This window comes from Talpa occidentalis, unplaced genomic scaffold (genome assembly GCF_014898055.3).
Source record: "Talpa occidentalis isolate TD23 unplaced genomic scaffold, MPIMG_talOcc4v2.1 talOcc4.12, whole genome shotgun sequence".
NCBI lineage: Eukaryota > Metazoa > Chordata > Mammalia > Eulipotyphla > Talpidae > Talpa > Talpa occidentalis.
Window position 1 is genome coordinate 64,603,526 of NW_023601212.1, and position 14,963 is coordinate 64,618,488.

At 41.9% G+C, this 14,963-nt stretch overlaps 1 protein-coding gene across 1 annotated transcript in view; it reads left to right on the plus strand.

The window, feature by feature from the left end:
* The first annotated feature begins 6,985 nt into the window (after positions 1-6,985).
* Positions 6,986-14,963, plus strand: part of CD247 (CD247 molecule) — a 70,943-nt gene continuing 62,965 nt past the window's right edge. Inside the window, exon 1 of the mRNA XM_037508006.2 lies at positions 6,986-7,043. Coding sequence (XP_037363903.1) covers positions 6,986-7,043 — 58 coding nt within the window. The remainder of the gene's footprint in view (positions 7,044-14,963) is intronic.

Below are 14,963 nucleotides of genomic sequence, written 5' to 3' on the forward strand. Positions count from 1 at the left end.
AGCTACCCTCATGGCGCAGCAGACCTCTCTGTCTCCCCTCTACTCCCCTCAGCAGTGTATTTCAGTAGATCTGCCTGTTCTGCTCCCCACTCTGTCTCTGGTGAATCCTCTCACCCCCGCACCTTTGCTCTGGCCTATACCTCAGTTCTTGTATGCATAAATAAATAAAAATAAATCTTTTTTTTTTTTTTAAAGAAAAGAGAACTGTAAAAGTAGGAAGAGGGAATCACTGAGGAGCAAGCCTGAAGCTACTGAGCCTAGATGTCTGCTTTTGACAGCCACTGTCTCAGCCTAGGAACTATGCTCAACTTAGTCAAGGCCAAATTTGTCTTGGCCAAACCATGATTAATAGTCAATTTATTTTGCCTTCTAGTCCAGATTCAAATTCCTTGCAGGTACATAGTGGGGTAGAGAAACATCCTTTATGAAATGAGACAGAGCTCGATGAAATAACGGCATACACTATTCTGACTTGAGGCTGTTAATGTCATATTTCCCTTCTTAGTAATATTCATACTAAAGATCACAAAATAATTGAAGGGGAGAGTCTACTTTCCAATCACAGGGCATATTCTCAGTTTTACTACAGAAAACAATAACGTTCTATTTCATGTAAAGCTGGTTGGTCAATATTTTTGTAGGGAAATTCCAAACTGTCACTTCAGAGCCAGGTGCTCTGTAAATTTTCATCTGACAAGATAGTTGTAACTTAAGTCCTTTTTGTAATCAATCAACCAATCAAACTTCCACCTTTTTCTTAGTTTTTTTTTTCCTTAGTATATATTGTAAGTAAGCTACACATATGTGAAAATTATGGGAAATAAAATAGTTAAAAATTCAAAATCCTAGCAGTCAGCATGATTGCTGTCATTTAAGGTGTTTTCTTCCAATCTTGGCTTCCATGAAATGTTTAAATGTTATCAAGATCATGCTGCATATTGTGTCTTACATGTTATTCACTAAATCACAAGTTCATGTTGCTAGAAACTGTTCATAGAGATGGCTTAGCATGTCTGCAGAATATTTTCTCAGATCAATCTATCCCAGCTAGCAAATAATGGTCTATATTAGCATTCTGTTACAGATGACAGAACCCCTAGTGAAAGTAATTTAAGCAACAAAAAGGAGCTCATGATCTTAAAATATCCCTCCAGGACTCAGTTCTCATCCTTCCATTGTGCAGGTCTTAAGTGCAGCCAGCATTCTGAGAGTGGAAGGTGCCTCTTTTCTGACCAGGGGAGTAATTTCTGAGCAATAGCTGTGTTGGGAGTGGGGTACCCTTATCGGCGAGGCCCAGGTCCTGTATCCTTCCCTATATTCAGGGGTTCAGCTCAGCACCATGAGGACCACAGGGACAAAGAAAATTTGGAGGGGCATCTGAACACGAAGAAGAAATGCTAACTGAAGAGGCATAGAACAGGCAAAAGTTTCAGGCTATTCCTATTTTTGACACCCCAATGTTTCAACATTTTTGTTACTTCCAGTTTTTCCTGTTATAAGAGAAAGCTCTTTATGCAGAAAATATTTTCTACATTGCTGATGATTTTCTTAGGGTTCCCAGTCAAAGGCTATAGAGTACAAGTTACAAATAGCTCTGAAGAATTTATAACAATGTACAGTCCTGCAAGTTAGAGACACATATCTGATTTCACTTATAGATGGAATTAAAAAAAACAAAACCCCAAAACTCAGAAAGACAGAAAACAGATTGATGGTAATCAGAGGGGAAGAGTTGGGGGTGGGTGAAATGGGTGGAGAGAAGCAAGACAAACAAACTTCCAGTTGTAAATCAAGGAGATGTAATGGACAGCATGGGGACTATAACCAATAAGATGGTCTTGCAAATTAGAAAGTTGTTAAGAAAGTACAGCAAACAGACTTATTGTAATGATCATTTTGCCACATGTACAATTGCTGAATCATTATGTTGTACATCTAAAACGAGAATAATACATGTCAATTATATGCTCATTTATAAAAATATAAGAACAAGCCACGACACCAAAAGCACGAGCAACAAAAGCAAAAATCACCAAATGGGACCCTAGCAAACTAGAAAACTTATGTACAGAAAAAGAAACAACAAAATGAAAAGACAACCTACAGAATAGGAGAAAATTTTCAAATCATAAATCTGTTCCGGGATTGATGTTCAAAAAATATAAGACACTCATACAACTCAATAGCAAAAAAGCAAATAATCCAATTAAAAAAATGAGCAGAGGAACTGAATAGACATTATTCCAAAGAGGACATATAGACAGGCCTCCCTGGTGGCACAGGGGTTAAAGACAGCACAATCAAGCTATTGCCAGCCACTGCAGCATGAGTTCCATCTCCCACCCGCCCCCCCACGGGCCAGGGAGCAACTCACATGGTGCAGCAGACCTCTCCTGTCTCACCCGCTGCTCCCCTTAGCAGTGTATTTCAGTAGATCTGCCTGTTCTGCTCCCCACTCTGTCTCTGCTGAATCCTCTCACCCCCGCCCCTCTGGCTTACACCCAGTTCTTGTATGCATAAATAAGTACATCTTAAAGAAAAAAGAAGACATAGAGACAACAGGTACATAAAAAGAGGTTCGGCACCACTAATCATCAGGGAAATGCATATCAAAACCACAGTGAAATGTCACCTCACATGTGCTACAATGGCTATTATCAAAAAAAGCTAGAGATAACTACCATCTGATCTGGCAATCTTTCTTCTGGTTATATCTCCAAAAGAAATGAGGTCAGGATCTTGAAGCAATACCTGCACTCTCATATTCACTGCAACATTATTCACAATAGCCAAGACGTAGAAACAGCCAAAGTGTACACCAACAGGTGAATGGATGAATAATGAAGATGTGGTCTATATTCACAATGGAATATTACCCAGCCATGAAAAGAAGGAAATCCTGTCACTTGTGACAACATAGATGGAAAGTGGAGGTATTATGTTAAATGAAATAAGTCAGGCAGCGAAAGATAAATACTGTATGGTATCACTCATAGAAACGAAGTTAGTGGTAGTTAATAGGGACGGGAAGTGGGGGAAATGAGCAATGTTGGTCAAAAGACACAAATTTCCATTTATAAGATGAATAAGTTGTTTGAGGCTACCAGAAGAGGAGGGTCAGAAGGTAGAAGGAAATAGGGGAAGGGGCACAATAGATTCTGGTAGAAGATTTGTTGGGCTTTGGTGGTGGGTGCGGTGTGGTAACATACATTTGTGGAGGTGTGAACCCATACCCCTAAAACACATCTTAGGAAACCATTACCTCAATAAACATAATTTTTAAAAGAAATGAACGAGTTCTGAGGTATAACATGGCCATTAAATACTTGAGCATTGCTGAGGGAGTAGATCTCAAATGTTCTCACCTCGAAAAAGAGCTGGTAATTAGTTGAGATGACGGATGTGTTAACTAACCCAACTGCGGTAATTGTTCCCGTAAGGTATTAGTGTATCAAATCGACATGCAGAGCATTTTAAACACACACCGCTAAAGTTAGAGGACAAAACCAAAAACAACAACAAAGAAAATGAAATATGTTGCTGAGAGGTGGGGGCCTAGCGTGGAGTTTGCAAAGACATCCCTGTGCTCTGTGACCTCCTGACCCTCACCACCCCCAGCATGAGGCTCTGGGCTACTCTAGCTACACCACCTGTTCTGGCCAGGAGTAATACAGAATATGGATTGGGAGAGGAAGAAGTGGAAAGGTGGGCATAAAAAACCCCTATGTCTATCAGAGTACCCCATCTCCTGGGAAGCAGCACCCCACACCACCATAGCAGCTGAACTCTGGCACTAGCTAGCTCTGTCATCTTCAACAAGTCTTTTACCTTTCCGGGACTCTGTTCTCTCCTTTGAAAAATGGAAGTTTAAGTTAGAGGGCTTCTCGCCTCCATCTAACCGGGAGGGTCTCTGACACAATAGTAAACACTTTATACCCAGGTGTAACCAATCAGGCTTTACCTGTTCCTCCAGGGCCTTTGCATCTGAATGAAGAAAGAGGGCCCCAATTTCTTTACGTCCTGGCCAACATTTTCTGTCATTTTTATTCCAGGCATCCTAGTAGGTTCTGTCATTTTTATTCTGCCTAGAATAAAAAATCCTAGTGGGTGCAGGTATAAGTCATTGTAGTTTTGATTTGCATTTCCCTAAGGGCTGGTGATGTTGAACACCTTCATGTGTTTATTGATCCTTGTATATTTTCTTTGGGAAAATGTTTTTTTTTAATTAATTAATTTATGTATATTTTACGTCATTGTTCATTTTTAAACAATGTATCCTTTTTTTATACCCCTCAGGTGTAGTCCCCATAGAATTTCCTCCACCAATTCACCGGAGCACCATCACCACAGTCCCCTGTGCTCCTCCCTCCCTCCCTCCCTCCCTGGAATCCCTCTCCCTCCCCCATCCCTGCAGGATGTCTCTGGTTTATAATTGTCTGTTTGTTTTTGTTTTGTTTTATTGTGTTTTGCATTGTTATTATTTTTTACCCCTCATGTCTTTTTTGGCTCCCCTATATTTTCTTCCATAAGTGAAACCATCCAATATTTTTCTTTTTCCGTCTGACTTATTTCACTGAGCATAATTCCTTCTAGCTCTGAGAAGTGTTTACTCACATCTTTGGTCAAATTTTTTTCTGACGAATTAAGCAGAAATTTTATTTCCAGGCTCTTCAAAGATGATTCTTAACAATCTAAAGGTGGCCCAATTTAAATCAAAGGCACATCAACAAAATAAGATACTCGTGACATATAATTCATTTAAGTTGTTCTATTTTCATATAAATTTGGTAATCATTTGCGTTTAAGTCACACTTTAAACATTTTTTGAAGACATGAGATAACGCAGTATTTTTTTTTTTTTTAAAATACAACCACCGCTATAAAGTAGAGTAACTTAAGAAGACAAAGATCAAATCTGCTTCACACACAGGATGGAACAATCTAATACACAACACAATATTATTCTTTGCAAACAAGTTTGCTAAGAAACTGTTTTCATACAAAAATAAAACAATCCTCTTGCTTAGAAAACTCAAGACATCATTTGATTAATAAAGTCATCCTTCTTCCAATTTCACACTCACTTGTCTTCATTTAGAAGTTATTAATAATACATGAAAGTAAAACAAATTCTGCTATTGCATATATATCTTGGGAACAACAAATTACAAATATTCAAAATTTTAAATAAACAAAAATATTTCCCTTCCCCAAAAGTAAAAACCCAGTAAATGACCATACATAATAATTCAGCTATTGATACACTAACAATTCACTTCTGAAAGATGTATTTTGGAATATTTGCTGGTAAAGTTTCTGTTTGTCTTCAGGGTAGAACACTAAATGAATCAAGTCATTATTATTTAAAATTCTACTCCATTAAGTTTCCTTATTTGATTTATAGTTTCTCTAGAATTTTGGCTGCAAGATCAAGTGACAGGAAAGATCTGAAATAGTGAAGTCTTTTGGTGAGAGAAAAGTGTTTTAATGATGAACTACTTCGCGTTTGATCACGTTCCTCAACTGCTCTTCATTCTTCAGAGGAAAGCACTGGATCTGGGCTGGGGCCAAGGGTTGTATCGGGGTGGCCTTGGAAGACATTAAGATGCTGGACACTAAGGGGAGGTCATCAGGGTCCTTAGGCCAATTTTTCATTTTTTTTTTTATTGTTGTAGTTGTAGGAATTATTTCTATACTCTGCATACTTGACTCTTATTAACATGTAATTTGGAAATCTTTTCTCCCATTCTATGGATTGCGTTTTTACTTTCTTGATAGTTTCCTTTGTGCACAAAACTTTCAATTTTCGTAATTTGTGCTTTCAGTGTCCTGGCTATTCTTGTAACTTTTTCATGTAATTTTTGAAGCCAGTTTGTCTTGTTCTAGAACTTTCGTTGGTCTTGCCTTAAGACTGACTGATTAATTTAGGGAGAACAATGGGCTGCTTAAGAGGGAGCTTTTTATTAAAGACCGGATTATAATTTTTCACTTACCCAAGACTTTTCTCTGCGTCTTTTTTTTAGTAATGTTTTCTGTAACTTTTTTCATGTAATTTTTGAAGCCAGTTTGTCTTGTTCTGGAACTTTCGTTGGTCTTGCAGTAAGACTGACTGATTAACTCAGGGAGAATCATGGGCTGCTTAAGATGGAGCTTTTTATTAAAGACTGGATTATATGTCTTCACTTACCCAAGTGTTTTCTCTGTCTTTTTTTTAGTAATGTTTTCAAGTTTGTTTCATATAAGTGTTATACTTTTTATCAAGTTTATTTCTGGATATTTATCTTTTTATTATTGTAAACCACTCCAATATTTAAATGCTGATAACTAAAAAAACATGTCTGATAGTCCATGTGAGCTGTAGTATTTCAGACTCTTACATCGTACAAATTCAGGCCGCATTCAGAGCTGCAACCTCAGATTGACTCCAGCAATTTGCTTTATAGATAAGGTCACTGAAGCCTAGAGATGCTGAGTGACTTACTCAAGGCCACACAGCAAGTAGGTGACAGAAATGTCACTAAATCGAGTATTTTTTCTCTACATTTAGTGTGACTCTGAATCCAGAGCGCTCTCATTTCACCAAGCTTCATAATATGTTTGAGCTACTAGGAAAAGAGCAAACGTTCTTACAGATACGGGGACTCTGCTAGGGACTAAATTCAGCCATTAAGAAATTAGCAAAAATACGAAAAAAGGGAAAACAAAACAAAAGTTAAACAAGAGTTAGAGCAAAATTCACACAGGCAGATGCACGTACACACACACACCAAACCCTCAAACCTCCCCTGGCTTCCTGCCTATGAACCAAAAGGGGGAGTGTGAGTTTCTTGGCGCTGTAGGCAGGTGCCTTCTTCTCAAAGGCCCCATCATCCTCCACTTCCTGAGGTGGCAGCGGCAGAACAAAGCCGGCAGAGTCTCCTTGTCTTTGTCCCAGCCAAGGCCTCACAGCCTCTGCCTCCCAGCGATTCCTGGGGGAAGCTTCAAGATGAAGTGGAAGGCACTTGTCATCACCTCCATCCTGCAGGCGCAGCTCCCCGTTACAGGTAAGTGGACTCATGGATGGACCTTTTAAAAATTATTTGTGCATGTTGGGGAGGGATGGAGAGAGGCGAAGAGCAGGTGTCTCCTTCAGACTCCATCTCCCCAAATCAATGGGTAGCTGAGCAGAGGCAGGTCAGGCTCAGCCGTGGCACCTCCTCATATCAGCCAAGGTGGGCATCAGTTCAGAGCCCACTGCTTGAATGCACACCTGCCCAAAGTGGAGATCTTTCCAGTGATAAGAGAGAAAAGTTGGGGAGGAGGTGAGCAGAAAAGCAACCGAGGCAGACCCAGTGTGGAGAAAAGGAGGGAATCTAACAGAAGCTGGATGGGGCAGGAAAGTGTCAAGTGGGCCAGGTTTTGTGTTACGACATTTTTGTCTCTGCATCTCCTTCTTTGACCCCTTTGCTGGCGCATCACTCAGCCCCCTTCCCTCTTCCTTCGACAAAGAACATTTCGCTGGTTGTCAGGCAGGCTCACGCCACGCCACAGCCCTGGCTGCCTTGAAGGCCCCCATGCGCCAGGGCTGAGTGGGGTTGGCGAAAGAGGGAGGTGGCCTCCGCAGGGTTTGGGTGGGTGGTTTGTCTTGGCTGCGCCTGCTCCCCATGTCCTAAGCAAGGGTTGTCCTGTTCCACACTCACCCCAGGCTCAGTGATGCACCACCTCCTCTCACTCCAGGCAGCTCTAGCTGAGGCCAGAAAGCCAGAGATGCTGACAGAATGTGGGGGACAGAGGAGAGGGTGTCACTTAGACACCCTAGTATCAACCAACCAGCCAACAAGAAAGCGCACTCCTCAGCACGTTCCAGTTCAGGGGAGCCTGGTTTTTCGACAATTCTTTCATTTCTATCATGTTTTCTGGCCGCGAAAATGAGAAGAACTAATGAGGAGACAAAATGGACCGTCTTAAGGGGTTGGCGTCGTGGCATTTTTACAAGAAATGAGGCAAGCTAGATTTGAATCTAAAGAAACAGGGAGGAGAGACACAGGCAAGAGTCATTCCAACACCTAACAGCCCACCTCCATGGGGGGAAGTGTTTCTGGACAATGGTGGGAGGGCCAGAGGCCTCCCGTACATCTGTTCCTGCCAGGGACTGTGGCTCAGCCTTGGCCTCACACCCAAGGGATCCTGGGGATGAAGCCATGGCAGGTTTTCTGTAAGATCGCAGCTCTCTTCTCAGAAAAGCCTTGTCATGTATGAGTCACTCGCACAGTGGGTTGGGGACACCAGAGCGATCCCAGAGCTGCCCGTGCTTGGGATATATGGGGGGAAACAAAGGACATGATGCTCAAACAGCTTGTGAATCCAGAGATTTGAGGGGTAGGTCAGATTCTGGTCTCCAGGCCTGAGAATTGCACTTGGCAGGTTGTTTCACGACACAGAGTTTCCTCCCGGTCCAACTGTGTTGGCCGTGGGGCTAAAGCAAAGACGAGGTGAATCAGATGAGAAAATGAACGGTTGCTTGGATATTGATGGTTGCCAGCAGACAAGATGGGGGCCAGGCCCCATTTCCATAAATAACATTCGGGAGGAAAAAACTTTAGACTCATAGAAATTTTTTGACCTTTCAAATGTCACTTGCTTTGCCAGTGTGGAGAGTGAAATTTCAGCTATTTTCAGATGAGGCAACTAGACAAAAGTTTTTCAAGGTGTCCTAGCCTGGATGAGATCAGGGAAGGGGGAACTTAAGAGAGGCCTTCAACACCGGCGGCTGCTGCTGACAATTTAAGTGGAAGTCACCTCTCTTTTCTTGCTCAGTTCAGTTATTCACCCCCAGGCCCTTCTGAAACACCTACTATTTGCTAAGACTTTTTTACTGTGTTTCCTCATAAATGCCCAGATAATTAGGATCAAAGGAAACAACGATCTAACCCGTCTACAGGAGGAGGTAGTCCTTTGCCGACACAGTCACAGGGCCTGAGATTAGAAGAGATAAATGGGGCACAAATGGCACGGCCATGTTTTTACCTTCAGAGCCCTCAGGTCCTCAGCACCGTGAGCCCTGCTCCACTGTAGCTATGAGCACACCCAGTGGTCAGTGTGGCCTTTGTTCTTTGTCCAGGGAGGAGAGGCTCAGTCACAGGTCTCAGGAAAAGCAAGCTCCCAGGCTTGGGAGCAACTCTGCTCCAAGGAAGAAGGTAGCTGGCTATGGTGGGAAGAGTCAGGTCAACCACAGATGGAATCCCAGCGCTGCAGCTTTTTTAGCTGTGCAACCTTAGGTACATTTCTTAACCTCTCTGAGCTTCAGTTTTCTCACTCTAATAGAAGGGTCATCTTCCTTGCAGAGCTGTGAAAAAGGGAAGTGACTGCACAGCATCTGATATAGAGCAGAAAGCTTATTACACCCTGGCCTTTTCTCTTGCTCTCAACATCCTGAAATAGGAAATAGAAAAGCCCATGGTTAGGGTCCTTAATTTGCTTTCAGTTCTGTTAGAAAGAAGCACAGGGCATTTTCTTTATTTGTTGAAATCCATTTCATCCTTGTTTGATTTTTGAATAGACCCATAGTTGCACAGGAACAGAGTTGGAAGATAGTAGGTGGCAGGCAGAATTGAGAACTAAATCTTTATTTATTTATTTTAAAGATTTGTTTATTTATGCATACAAGAACTGGGGTGCAAGCCAGAAGTGCAGGAGGTGAGAGGATTCACCAGAGACAGAGTGGGGAGCAGAACAGACAGATGTACTGAAATACACTGCTGAGGGGAGCAGCGGGCAAGACAGGAGAGGTCTGCTGCGTCATGTGGGTTGCTCCCTGGGTGACTAGGGATCGAACTCATGCTGTAGTGGCCGGCAGTAGCTTGACAGCGCTGTCTTTAATCCCTGCACCACCAGGGAGAATCCCTACTTATTTTTTAAAGATATATTTATTTATGGGCCTCCCCTGGTGGCTCAGCGGTTGAGCGCTGGGCTACAAAGCTGCCCGCAGCCTCTTCAGCACCGGTTTGATCCCCAGCCACCGGGCGAGGGTCCCACATGGCGCACAGAACTCTCCTGCCACTCCCGATGCTCCCCTCAGCGGTGTATTTTGTTGGGGTCTGCCTGTTCTGTTCTCCGCTCTGGCTCTGGTGAATTCTCTCACCATCCCGTGCTTCTGACTGTACCCCGTGCTTATATAAATAAATAAATAAATCTTCAAAAAAAAGTTAAAAAAAAAGATATATTTATTTATGCATACAAGAGCTGGGGTGCAGGCCAGAGGTATGTAGGGTGAGAGGATTCACCTGAGACAGAGTGGGGAGCAGAGCAGGCGGATCTACTGAAATACTCTGCTGAGGGGAGCAGCGGGCAAGACAGGAGAGGTCTGCTGCGTTGTGTGGGTAGCTCCCTGGCCAGGGATCACACTTGTGCTGCAGTGGCTGCAGAGAGCTTCATAGTGCTGACACTTAACTCCTTGCACCACCAGGGAGGCCCCCCATTTTTATTTTTTAAACTTATTCCATAGGGGATATCCCTCTCCTTTTCCCTTTCCCACCCCACAAGTGAAAAAACACTTGAAAAACATACAATATAAATAGTTTAGGGGAGGATATTGGAGCCAGGTCCACCTGGTCATCACTGGTCAGGGTGTCCATTCAGATTTTGAAGCCAAATGGTTGGTGTGGGTGCCTCATGACTGGCTATTTATATGGAAATTTCCTGTTTTTTAAAAATTGAAGTAACATTGGTTTACAGCACTGTAAGTGGAAATTTGTAAACACTAGATATTTGCTTAACTTGCTTGGGACTAGATTGGATGGTAGTTTTTAAGTGACACTGTGCCAGTTTTTCATCCATGACATTATCACCAGTGGTTTATTCGAAACTCCATCACCTAGCTCTGCTCATCCAGATTGAGCTCTTTTGTTTTCAGCCTTGGCATGTCTCAAACTTGCTTGCCTAGAGCCCACATCTGCAGTCACCAAATAAAAACAGTTCTAGGGAGCCCTTGCTTAGGTGATTAGCAATGCTGTATTTATTTAAAGTCTTTGTCTTAAAAAATTTAATTTAATTTTCACTAGATATACCCTTTTACTTTCAAGAGACCCAAGCTTTGGGTCTCACATTTTATTTGGAAATGTTCGGCACCGCTAGACAACCGTCTTGTACTAGCATTGTCCAAATGCACCCCGGGAATCCTTTCTCTCTTGAATCTTATTTACCTATAAGTCAGCTAATTGATTAAATAAATCGAAGGAATAGTTCCAAATAATTGTCTTCTCTGCTTGAGCCAACGTTAGTTCTTTTTCATAGGAAAGTGATGATAGATTCGATCAGTTCGAACAAACATTCAGCCAATTTGGTTGAATGGGCCTGTTCGTTAAAACAAAATGATCATTTAGTCAGTGCAAATACAGAGTCATTTCTTTCAGCCTAAACAGTCGATCATGTTTATGGTCCCTGAGGAAAATGACACCTCAGTTTTGCTCAGAGACACATCCCAGCATGCAGCACAGTAGTAATCTCTGTGGAGTGAATTAAAAAGTGGGTATATGAGGGAATTCTATATGCTTCCATGTGATTCACTGATTTAATTGAGATAGTATATTGGAGGGGCATTGTGGGACTTTTTCTCTAGGGAACTTCATGTTAAAATACTTAAAAAAAATCAGACTGGTATAGGAGATAAGGTAGTTTAGGTAAATAGGATGATTCAAAATTAGTTGCAAGGATGGCTGAAGATAAACCTGCTGTTATTAAAATTTTCCGGTTGTAAAATTTCTGGTATTGCTTTATTTTTGGAACTATGAAAATAATCATTTCATATGATGGACCAATGTTATAGCTCAAAAATAAACAAAAAACCCACATTTTTTTCTGACTTGCTTTTGACACTAGTGAAAAGCGGAACATAAAAAACGCTGTTGGAGAATATTAACTAATGGAGTAATATACTAATGAAAGATGAATGGATAAAAGGAAGCGCCTGCAGATGACAGTATAATCCAGGGAATCCAGTTGCTCGATTGCCTCAGAATATGGGAACAAAAAGCAGTATATTTAGCCATAATAGTCTAGCTTGGCCTCAGTTACTAAATCCATATTCCAAGTAGCTATCGCTCCCCCTCCCCCTTAATTTGAGTTATTTTAGCAAACATATCATAAAATCAGTGAGTTACAAAATTTTTTAAATCCATAATCTTTCAAAGTCAGCTCAGTAACTTTCATTTTCATTTCATGTCACATTCCAATATTTTTTGCAAGTATATATGCATATATTCATAGATGTATGGAATATTTTTTGTGCTTTTTAAAACTATCCTACTGTGAGCATTTTTTCATACTTAGCCTTCATGATTGTTTTTAATTGCTATGTAAACTTCCAAAGTTTATGTATCGTATTTTCTTCACTATTTCCTTATTGTTGGGCACTTGGACTGTTTCTAACTTTTGTTACTGTAACCTTAACATTTTCTTTTGAATTACTTCCTTCGGCTAATTTCTCCCAGACTGACAATTAAAAGAATAGGCTAAAGTAAAAAAAAAAAAACAACAAAAAACAAACAAACAAACAAAAAACACAGTTTGCAAGATCCTTTAACCTCTGTTGAAAATAACTCTGTCGGGAAAGAAAGTTCTTTCCCAACTCCCTGTGACCATCTGCAAGGATTTGTGGCTGCAGGGAGCAGACAATGTGATGGAAGCAGATGGAGACAGAGGCCATGGAGTCAGAAAGAGGGAGATCGAGTCCCTCCCCAGCTCCTCACCCTGCGGCTGCCCACCTTTAGGGCTCGCACTTCCTCTGTAAGATGGCGATCACAACTTGAGCCTCTGCCCGAGGATGGTGGAGTAGAGATGCTAATTGGAAGTGTCTCCACACAAAAGGTGCTTGAAAGACAGTTTCCATTATCATATATGCCTCAGTTTCCCAAGCTGCACAATAAGAGTATCACCCCACTCTACCCTCCCTCACCACCACCCCCCTCCCTCACCTCCCTGTGCAAGAAAGTAGGAGCACTGGTACTAACATGCTTTCTTTTTCTTCCTTTGTTATGAAATTACAGTATAAACTTGGGCAAAAATCCGTCCCTGGGTTTCAGTTTTTCTAAGGATGAAAGAGATTTTCAACTAAAAAATGAATTGCATGTGGTCGTGACATTGCAAACCTTTAAAGAACAATTAGTTACCTAGCTCCCATCCCGTTGGCTAGGCTCACAGAATTAGGAACCTAAACTTCATTTTCGACTGCTGCTCCAAATCCTTTAAAAAAAAAAAAAAAGATTTATTTATTTATGCATACAAGAGCTGGGATACAGGCCAGAGATGTGGGGGGGGGGGGTCTGAGAGGATTCTCCAGAGACAGAGTGGGGAACAGAACAGGCAGACTGACTGAAATACACTGCTGAGGGGAGCAGTGGGCGAGGCAGGAAAGGTCTGCTATGCCAAGTGGGTAGCTCCCTGGCCGGGGATGGAACTCATGCTGCAGAGGCTGCGGATTGCTTCATAGTGCAGTGCTTAACCCCTTGCACCACCAGGGAGGCCCCTGCTCCAAATCCTTTTTAAAATCTGGACTTGCCGAAATTTCTAACTCTAGCCAGTGCCTCTGTTGTGAAAACGCAAAAATGAGGTCCAATGTCTTCTGGCAGGTCCCTCCTGCCTGGGCATCAGTTGCAGATTTACTGGGGACCCCCCAAGGACTTTGCCGGTGAGAGTCTGGTTGTGAAAGCCGGCACGAAAAGAAAGCAGGTTGCTGTGTGATGCAGCCAAACAGCAGCGGTGGAAATGTTAGGTGCTTCCACTCGTCACTTTGCTTGCGTTATGATGTGCACACTCAGCAACAAGCTGGAGAGGGAGCAAGTGAAACAAATGCATGGAAACATTAAAAGTAGGGTGGCAGGGCCCCTGCCCAGTCCAGACCTTGTCCTCTTACTGCAGCCTTCCCTTCCTAGTTACGAAGCCCTTCCCTGTGTTTTCGCTGGCTGCACCCTCTCGTCGTAACAATCCTACAAAAGGCAGAAAAGGTAGTAGGACCCTCTTTTTATAAATGAAGAAAATGAAATTCTGAGGGTTGATGGCATGCCTAAGTGTAGAAGGCGGCCCCAAACAACAGTTAGGCTGATCCCTTGTTCAGGGTGGTGCTCTAGAATGTTCTATACAGTCTCCGTACCACGTCTGTGCTCATCAGTTGCAATATCATAAAACCAATGAGTGAATTCAAAGCAGATTTTTGAAGGTATTTCCCTTGGGAAGCACTTCTTACTATTTTCCTCTCAATTGTTGAAGTAAATTCTTGTTTTGATGATGAATATTTTCATTTCATATAAATTTTTCTGCTAAATTTTGAAATGTTTGTCTGTTAATGTAGAATTATGTTTTTCTCTGGTATATTATTATAGTCTGAACTCGCATTTTCACCAAATCTGGTAAAGTCCATATTTTCCATTTTATTCTTAACAATGCATCTATTGTGGAGTTTTCTTAAGAAGGAAGGGCCTCGGTTTGCAATTCAACTTTTTTTTTGAGACTTATTTATTTATTTATGCATATAAGAGCTGGGGTACAGGCCAGAGATGTGGGGGGGCGGTGGGCGGTGAGAGGACTCACCAGAGACAGAGTGGGAAACAGAACAGGTAGACTGACTGAAAGACACTGCTGAGGGGAGTAGCAGGCAAGACAGGAGGGGACTGCCTTGACATGTGGATTGCTCCCCGTTGGGGATCGAATTCATGCAGATTGCTTCATAGTGCGGTGCTTAACCCCTTGCGCCACCAGGGAGGCCCTGCAATTCAACTTGTTTTTATACTCACGAGTACACCACAACCAAATGGGTGGAACAAATAGGTAAATCGAAATATAAATTAAATCATATTTAAGAGAAGGTTCTAAATACTAGCCTGTAATTGATCTCTATAAGAAGGAATCTTCACATGGTGTGTAAAGGTTTGTGTGCATGAGGTTTTCTAGAAGAATAGCAGGCCGCAACACACAGCCTCCGAACTGAGACT